We start from the raw sequence: 10317 nt of genomic DNA, 5'->3' as shown, positions 1-10317 counted from the left end.
CGTCATCCAACTGCCATCATTTTCAAATGGAATTTTACAATGATCATATGTCTGATTGACATTTATCATTAACTCTCGTATCGTTCAACTGTTATCATTTCAAAAGATCATAGATGATTAAATGAAATGATAATCATTCCATTAATCAATTCTATTTTTACATTTAACAAACAAATTCGCAATTTTTTAGTTCAAATTATTTATATATGATAAAATACTATTAAAATTACAGTAATAAAAGTCATTTTTCAAGGGAAACTTTTTTTTTTGGAACAAAATATTTTAAAATAATATGAAATAAAAATATTCTTTTTTAAAAATATCATTTTTTAAAAAAAAAACTTTTTTTTAAATTTCTATTGAAAAAGCAAGGAAAAGAAAGAGAGGGAAAAAAAGAAAAGATAGAAGTGGAAGAAAGAGGTGCAGTATAATGAGGCATGCATTTTTTTTTTTTTTTTAATCTTAGGCTTGTATCCATCCATTCTTTTTTGTTCTTCGATATTTCAATCTTTCTTTTTCCATTTTTCATCCACTATTCAGTCATTTCCTTTTATCTTTTCCCCATTCTCTTTCACTTTCTCTTTTCTTTCCTTTTATTTTAGAGGAAATATTTTTCTTTTTTTTTATGAAAATTATTCTCGAATTTTTCATATTTGTTATTCATTCATTGATTGTTTGATGAGGAAGATTCTCATCATATTGATGATTTGTTCATTACTTTGGCATGTCTCATTTTTCCATTCTATCTCACTATTTCATTCTATCTATAACTAACATAACTTATTTTATCTACTCTATCTTCCCTGTAATACTTCCCTTTTTCTCATATCTCTACTATTTTATAGGTATTAAATAACTTAAAATGACCTGATAACCTGAAATGTCCTAATTTAGCTATAATGTAATCTTTCTACGTTAATCCTTTCATAACACTCTTTCACTGTATCAATTGTAAATTATCATTAATATTATGCTAATAATTAGCTAGTAAGAAGTCAATCATATCTAAATTAGAAAATTCTGATTAAAAACAAACAAACAAACAAATAGGGAAGCAATAAACATAATGAAAAATATTATTCCAAAAAAAAAACAATGAGTGGAAAGGTAAAATTTATAAAATAGTTTATAATTGTTTTTGAATATCTTCATCCATCTGTTTGAATCAATTATAAATTCATCCATTTAAATTGATTAAAATTCACTTTCAAATCAATTTTCTCATCAGCAGGCCTTTTAAATTTGCAAATCAAACTTTAACCATTCCAAACTTATGCTTTGCGAGTTTTCCTTTCTTTTTTTCTTCCTTTCCTTATTATCAAATCACATTATGTAATTTTAACTACTTGTAACTCATCCTAACTAATGTTCAAAAAATAATCGAAAATTTTTCACTATTTCGAATTTAACTTTCAATTGAACGGGAAGAAGAGAAAGAGAGAAAGAGAATTCGATTTTTATTTTTATTTTTTAATAAATATGTAATCGTCTATTTTGCAAAAATATGCAACAAAAAGAAAAAGAAAAGAAACTGAAAAATGAGGAACTAATTGATGGTTAGTTCCATTTTCTGTCTTTTCAAATATATCGTATCAAAAAGATAAATAAGTAACAATTATTGGAAGGAATGATTTTAATGCCATCATTCTTTTTTTTTTTTGATGTGACAACACAATAATTGCATTGTACCACGAAATCTGTCTTATTTTAAGCTCCTAAAATTAAATTCTATTCATGTTTTCTTGATAAAAATTCTTGAAATTGTTTATTTTAAAAAAAAAGAGTGAAATCTTTAAATTTAATTTGCACATATATTTGTAATTCTTCCCTTTTTCCCTTTTTCTTCTCGCTTTTCTTTTTTTTTTTTTTTTTAACACTATCAAACTATCAAATTTATTTATTCATTTTACAATTTTTTTAATCCAGCAGTTGCAAAAAAATAAAAAAGTGGATTGCTCTCATGTTTTTCCAAATATTTTTTTATGAAATTATAGCTTTTTTTTGCAAAAAATTTCTTTATTAAAGTTAAACTACCAATTTAAAATGAATTAAATTAAATTATTCATACCAAATGCCTTTTCTCACGTCATTCAAAATTATCTTATCACTTCATTTCATAAAATTATCTTCTGTATTTCAGGATTACAATTTAGATAGTTCCAAAAAAAGGAAAGAAATTCTCATTAATCAAGTTAATAGTTTAATTTTTGACCCTTTTTTACAGTATAATTACTTATAATGCATTCATTATTAGCCTCAAAGTGTATATTTCAAAATTTAAGAAATGATTGGAAATATCGGACAGTAAATATATTGGCATCGAATAATTACAAAGTAATCCGAAATTCATTTAAAGAGCAATTTCTCAGTAGCTATTTTGTCGTTTCAAAAATTCCCCTCTCAAAATGGCTTAATTATATGAAATGGCTTATTTATTAGTCTCTTAGGAGTAACTTTATTTATAAATTTCAGCCAATGTTTATATTATTTATTATTTATCGAAGAAGTTTTAAAATATTTCATATATATGAATTTTTGACAATATAAGAAAAAAAGAGTGAGAATGATGCATAGTTTAGGAATTTATATAAATTTATTCCTGAGAACGAATACTCACCTGGACGGGAACTAATAATTAACTCATTTTTTTTATCAATTAATTCCTATTCTCAATTTTCTTTCTCTCCGAATATTATTTTCTTAAATTTTATACATATCCAAATCATTTATTTATCTGATCATAAATTAATGCTACAATAAACAGAAGTTTGTTTAAGTGGATTAGTGCTACAATAAACAATAGCTTGTTTAATACTAATAGAGTAATTAATTCGTGATTAAATTATTATGTAACCGTTGATCAAAAATATGTTTTATTAGTGAGCGAATTCATAGTATGAATACTGACTAACATTTAGTGATTTCGAAAAGTCCCTAAATTATCTCATTATCATAAAATGATAATGAAACATCGTCGTGATAACGATATTGATACTTTTATTGACATAATTTTAAGATAATTTCAATTATTTGAAAATGCAAACAAGAACAAACTGCTCAATTTGATGAAAAAAAAAACTTTATTTTTAAGATTTCCATCAATAAACCAAAAAAAGCCATAACTTAACTAATTAATTGTTACCTTCTCTTTGCTTAGTTTTCAAGAAAAAATAGAATTTATTTTATACCATTTGAAATTTATGATTTAAAAAAATTATTCATTAAATTATCAGTTATAATTGTTATTAATCATAAGTTATGAATATTAATCTGCTTATCAACACACATTAATTATTAATATTTTCCGATAATTCCTAACAAAATTTAAGCAAAAAAAAAACATACACAATCCCTATGTAATAATTACAATGTAAGATCTTAAATACTGATAATATATGAGCTTAATGCGATTGATAACGTAAGGTGTGCTTAAGCATCAGTAAAATATATTTTATCGTTTACTATTTCCAATTTTAATTTAACATTGGAAAAAATTACAAATAAAAGATGAAAAAGGATTGAAGTAAAAGAAGAAAAGCAATGAATAATGAAAAATGCTTCTTATCACATACAGCTTGATTAATAGATCTTGTTTTATTGATGGATGTAAAATAAAAAAAAAACTGTTTCATCATTTGACATTTGTCATTTGATATCATTATTTTATACTAGTTTTGATACAAAATAAATTTGTTAGCTAAACAGTGAAAAGTAATTATTTATTATTTATATTCATTCATATTATAAGTGAGATTAAAGATTAAGATAAAAAAAGATCAAAGAGCAAATTGCTTACACTGCAGAATATACTCTCATTCTTATCATTTATTTATTTAATTTCCCATTGTACAAACAAAATACTATTGTAAATTTATTCACTTTCATATCAAAAAGAATAATTTTTGATCTTTTAAGCATCTGGGTAAGACAGACTTATTTTTCCATACCAATCATAAAACAACATTTGCAATCTAACTTTTTTGATTCATTGCAATAAAATTTTATTACTATCCATTTCTTTGACATTAAAAATTTTTTATTTTCAAAATATCTACCGTATTATTTGCCCATTCTATTTGTTAATTTCATATTTCATATCAAAAAAATTCCAACTTTACTTCTTACAATTTAAAATTTTATGTCGAAAAAAGTTCCTTAGTTGCTTAACTTTTTCATTTTCTTTCTTCTCTCTTTAAAATTTATATTATAAAACCTAATTATCCATCTCTAAAATTTCTGATTATTTGTACATCATATATATAATTTTAAAAATTAGGATGAAACTAATTATCTAATTCAATAATCAATTAAAGCGGCTTCTCTTCTCTTTTAAAATGTTTCTCGTTTTCGTTTTCCCTTCCTACTTTTTACATTTTTTTAAAATGCTTTTATTTCCGCTCTTTTCCATTCTTCAATAATTTTATAATATTTCAAATTATTATTAATTAGAAATGAAAAGAAAAAAAAGCAATTATCTTCCTTTATTAAAATTAATCATTGTATCTATTTTTACCAACAAAAAAAAAAAATGAAAAAAAAACGAAATGAAGTAATTATAATTCATGAATGATTGAATTTCATTTTTTTTTCTTGAGATAATTTTCTTCATTTGATGATAAAAATGAATTTTTTGAAGTATAAGATAGGATGTTAAATGAGTGGTAGTAATGATATGGATGAATTGAAATTTGAATTAATATACTGAAAAACGAAATCCAATCATTCTTTCTTCTTTTCATTACTGGATATATTAAATAATTGATGAGTTTTCTTTTCCTCAACACTTCACCTCCTTCCAACTCCATCAACTCCCCCGCTTTCTTCTGATAACAGTTAATTGTATTGTGATGTAATCAGTAGTATATATCTCTCTATCTTCTCATCTTTCCCTACCTCTTACACTACCTTTGGAATGATCTCATCAAAAATAGAACAACTTTACACCTTGTTAATCCAAATCATCACTGTTCCTGTGTTCCTGTTTTGTGGAAGGGATAGATACGGATTACTGCTCTTTCTTAAACTTCCTTATTATCATTTCACATTTTCCTCAAACAATTTACTTTTTAGAAAAAGAAAAAAATCAAAAAATAAATCAAATTTTCTATTTTTTAATCTTTTTTTTGATAAATAAATCATTAAATAACAAAATGTGAAAAAATTAATCAAACGAAATTTATATTTATCTTATAGACAATGATAACAGACGGAAAAAAATGATAACACATATGATAATAAATATGTAATTGAAGTTAATAAAACAATTTGTAAGCAGTGATAATATAGGTAAGGCTTAATTAGCATTATTATAATTTAAAAGATAGCTTCATTAATATAGCTCATCATTTCGCTGTCACTTTTATTATTGTTAATCTTCAATAGTTTAGATTATTTATTAGTTCCTAATAACAAAACGATTACTAATCTATCGATTTTTTGAAATAGCATTTGCTTATTTAATATTTGTTAACATTTGTTATCCCAGCAAAGTTAATTTGTCACATCGAAAGCATATGATATTTCAAATCATTTAGGTTGACATTTTATTGATACTTTTTCTTCATTCGACTATAATTGCTTGAATTTATTTGCATTCATTGATTCTTTTTGATGTATATAACTGAATGAAAGGAAAGTAAGAGAAGTTATCAATAAAGAAGGATATCTTTTAAATTTAATACTATTCGTTCTCTTGTTTGAATCCAAAAAAAGTCAAATAAATTGAAAATTTTCAAGATATATTCTTTTTTTTTTATTTGAATTTATTTTATTTGAAAAAGAGCGACAGATAAATTTATATTCGAACTAGCATGAAATGGAAAACTATATCTGCTGCAATTCATTTATTTATTTAAAGAAATATTTTTCATTTTCCATTTCAAGAATTTCAAGGGTATACCCTTGAGAATTTAAAACACTCAATGATTTCCTTCTCTCCTCCTTTTACTTTTTTCTCCATTTAATCATACTTATCATTTCTTCTTTCATCTCTCACTTCTTTTCTCCCTCCTTTACATTATCCCTTTTTAATTAATCATGATTAATTTTTACTGTTATTCTTCAATCATTTTGTAAACAACAATTTCACACATGTTTATAGCAACATAGAAATGAAAAGCCATCGTCAGCTAATACCTAATAGCTTCCAATGAAATCCAATGTGATTGACGTCATTGATGAGATTTTATCAAAGTAACAAATATTTTTGCTAAAATTAAAGCAGAAAAAAAAATCTGAATTCTTCTCGTGGAAAAAAAAGTCGAAAAAAGGTTTTTTTTCCTTTCCTCTCTCTCCCTCTCTCTCTCTCTTTCTCCGACTAAAAAAAAAATGTCAGTTCATAAAATTGTTGCCAATTCTGTAACAAAATATCCATCAAAATTCTAAAATTTCAAAATTTCGTTATGACTAGAAATTTACAAAAAAAAAAGTCAACTTATATTAATCATTTAATTGAAATATAACACAAATTAAGTAGCAATGACATTTTTAAATGATAAAAAATTTATTTAACTGATGAATATCCCTTTTTTAAATAGTTTTGTTAATATAATTCTGATACAGTAAATTCGTCGAATTTATATAATTAACACTTTCCAATCTTTTCTTTTTTAACCCTTTTGTTAAACTTAATTAAAATAGTTCATCATTGATTTGTTACTATTACCAAAGATAATATCAACAGTTAATTTTTAACAAAAACACTTTTAAAAAATTAAAAAATTCAAGAAACAAAAATTGCTTTTAATAAATTAATACACGTGAAATGATTGGTTGTTACTTTTATTAATGATTACTTATTACTAATGATCACTTTTTCTAATTAAAAATGATTGGAAAAGTTTAATGAATAATTAGTTTGTTAAAAGTAAATATACATTTAAAAAGTTGAAATTTTTAATTCCTTTCAATAAATTTCCACACACATCGTTCCATTGCTGTGCTAAAAAAAAAGAAGTTAAATGTTGAGGGAAAGTTAAGTGTCCACATTAATCCTTTCATACTTTTCTATCTATCTTTTTGTTCCTTATCTCTTCTTATCACCACCATCAACATCATCATCATCATCATCATTGTCATCAATAACAAGAAACAACAGAAGCGGAAACAAATTTTATCCAAGGAAGAGTTCCGTAACACCCATCAATAATTTAATTTCGAAAGTACCACTCATTGTAAACGCAAACTTTTAGCAAATGTTTTTTGCTCTTTGCTCAGAAGGTTGTTGTTCTTTTTCAGTAATTGAAACTGAAAATTCATCAATTGTTAATGGTAAATGTAACAAATGAAATATTTGTTTAATTCTTTTAAAATTTACCTCTTTTGTTAATTTTTTAAAAACAAACCAAAGTTTTCTTTTCTTTTTTATTTTTTTTGGTGGAAAAGTTTGTGCAAAATTGAATGAAATTTGTTGAGTTAAATTAGCTTTAGAAATAAAAATATTGATGTTATTTCATATTTTTTAAAATATTTCCTTTTTCTTCCCTTTTTTTTATGATAGCAAAAGTCAAAATGACTGAATGGTACATTCTCGAGGGGATTTTGGTACATTCTGGTAGCTTTTATTTGAAAAATCCATCCAAAATGATTTGGTTTATTGTAAATTTTTTCAATATTTCAATATCGATTTTTTTCAGCATCTCTTTTCAATGCCAATTTTTTTCAATATCAAATTTTCAACATAAATATTGTATTTGATTACCACTTTTCTATTTCTTCCATTTTTTAGTGATTATTGCATTGAAAATTTTGCACCAATTATTATACTTAAATTAAAAAATTTTTATTTTTATCTAAAATTTGTTGGATGTTTGTTGTTAGTGACATGCACAATATGAATAAATTCATTTAGTAACGAAAATAACATAATTATTTTTCAATAATTTGAATAATATTAATGCATTATAATTATCATGTATGATTTAGAAAGGAATCATTAAGAAATGAATTAATGAGTCATTAAGTGAATAAATTTACTTTGTCATATGAATAATGAATATAAAGGGTTTGTCACATCTAGGATATACTGATTATATATCTATGATGATTTATGATCCTTGCAGACTCTATGTTTTTTTTTCGGAACAAAAATTTTCATTCTTTTTTTCTTTTTCTTTTTTTTCTTTTTGGAAAAGTGCTAAGATATTTGTGAAATTTAATCATAAAACATTTTATGTATTTAACTGATGACTAATAATTTCAAAATTGGTAGAATAAGTGAAATGCATCGATGCAAACTTTTTTAAGATTAATGTGCTAAAATACGGATTTGATGAATAACTAATTACTGTTTTGGTTTAACATTTTGAATATTTTTGCAATTTATTTTCCATAAAAAATAAATTGAAGCGAAAAGCAAAAATTTTGACAAAATTTATTAAATATTTACATTGTCTTTATTACGAATTAAAAATAAAATCTTAAAGTTTGATTTGTTTCATTTTTTAATCCTTTTTGTTTTCTTTTTTTCACATAAATTGTGACGAAAAATACTTTAAATAAAATTTGCATATTTATTAATATTAATATTGTTCATTCCATAATAATTCGTGACGGTGAAAAAAAGAAAATTTTTTCTGGCACAATTTTCTTCCGACTGGTTAAAATATCAATCCAACTTGTTGTTCCCATTTAATGTAATTTAATTTTTGCAGCATAATTTACTCTTCAATTAAACTAAATAGCCTAGTTGATCCTTGAAATTAGTTCCCGGTTGAAAATATTTATTCATTTCCAGTTTTCCTTTATCGATAGTACTAATTTATTTTACATGCTACTGAAGTGCACCTCACCCACCATACCTGCTTTACTGTTTTTATAGGTTTTATATTTTCATAATTTTTAACCAAAGAACAAATAACTTGATACTTTGATGTGTTCCAATTAGTTTTTTCTTTTTTGTTTTTAAGCTATTGCATACACTGTACTAATTCTTTAATGTCTATCATTTCGTTTAATGGATTATGTATGCAAAGTATTAATGTTAAATTTATCGATGGAAATTTTTTTTCCAAATTTTTAAAATGGAAGTTTTCAAATCATTTGACATTATCTTAAAATTTAAAATAATTAACGATATTTAGAAGTCTTTCTCTTTGTCATTTCATTTATATAATTACTAGGCTTAGAAAATCCATTAATTAATTGGCTATTTTAGGCATGCCTTTTTCAAATTCGCTTTATTTTGTTTGAAAAGTATCAGTAGAATAAAAACTTGAAATTATTTATATTTGTTGATTACAAACAAACAAATAGTTGAACATATGTGTATATGTATATATGTGTGTGTAGGTGTGTATGTGTACAAATATATTAATTTTAATTGAAAAATGGTTGATTTTTTTTTTATTTCAGATATAATTTAACATTAGGGCTTAATGCTTAGCATAATTTAGCATTAAGCTTAATGTTGAAGCATTCTACGGAAGCAAATTATTATTATTGTTCATATTGAGGACAGATTTGTCGAAAATTTTATTGCTAAAATAACTGATCACAACAAAAACGAGCGGAAATGTCGAACAATCGAAAAATGTCGCTATTTAGCCGTTGGAAACAGCAAACAAATAATGAACAATTGGAAGGTGTTAGTGAAGAAGAAGCAATCGAATATCGTGAAGCATTCAGGTTATTTGATAAGGTAAAGATAAAATAGATAATAGATGATAAGTGATTGCTGTGATCTTTGATATTATTATCTATAATGCATATGATACTGTTATCTTTACATTCTTCATATGCATATATTTTGTTTGAAATAAAGAAAAAAATGCTTAATATTTTTGTACAGTTTGTCATTTGCATAGATCATAAAGTATTTGATTAGTCTTGACTAATTAAAATATTGATTTGAAAGTCTTTATGAATATTTGTCATATCAAAATTTCGTTACTTTATCAAATCATTTATTACTCTATTATTTTTTATAAATATAAAAGCCATGATTTAAAAAGCAGAAATTTCAATTTTCATTTTTCATTTATCGTAAAAAACTATGAAAGTTTTCGCCTTTTTTTCTACTGAATGTTTAAAAATGACATAATGAAATGTTTGTTTAAATTTTATTTATTCAAATATTTGAATGTTACGATTAATTAAAAGAGAAATATGCACGGATGATTGGAAAATGAAATGAAATTTAGTTTGTTTAGGAAAAAAAAGTAAAGTGAAATTTAGCAAAATTTAATCGAAATGGTATAAATTGTTGATTGAATTGTTTATTATATTTAGATTTAAAATAGTTTTATCTTCGTTCCTTTTTTCTTCCCCATTCTTTCTCTCTTTCTCTCTCTCTCTTTCTCTCTCTCTCTCTCTCTCTCT

At 23.8% G+C, this 10317-nt stretch overlaps 1 protein-coding gene across 1 annotated transcript in view; it reads left to right on the top strand.

Moving 5' to 3' along the window:
* The first annotated feature begins 9345 nt into the window (after positions 1 to 9345).
* Positions 9346 to 10317, top strand: part of LOAG_11422 (hypothetical protein) — a 4053-nt gene continuing 3081 nt past the window's right edge. Inside the window, exon 1 of the mRNA XM_020448345.1 lies at positions 9346 to 9637. Coding sequence (XP_020301503.1) covers positions 9512 to 9637 — 126 coding nt within the window. The 5' untranslated portion in view covers positions 9346 to 9511. The remainder of the gene's footprint in view (positions 9638 to 10317) is intronic.

The sequence above is a fragment of the Loa loa genome (assembly GCF_000183805.2).
Source record: "Loa loa unplaced genomic scaffold supercont3.236, whole genome shotgun sequence".
Lineage (NCBI taxonomy): Eukaryota > Metazoa > Nematoda > Chromadorea > Rhabditida > Onchocercidae > Loa > Loa loa.
The sequence above is the reverse complement of the archived record's forward strand: the minus strand, read 5'-3'. Positions and strand labels throughout refer to the sequence as shown.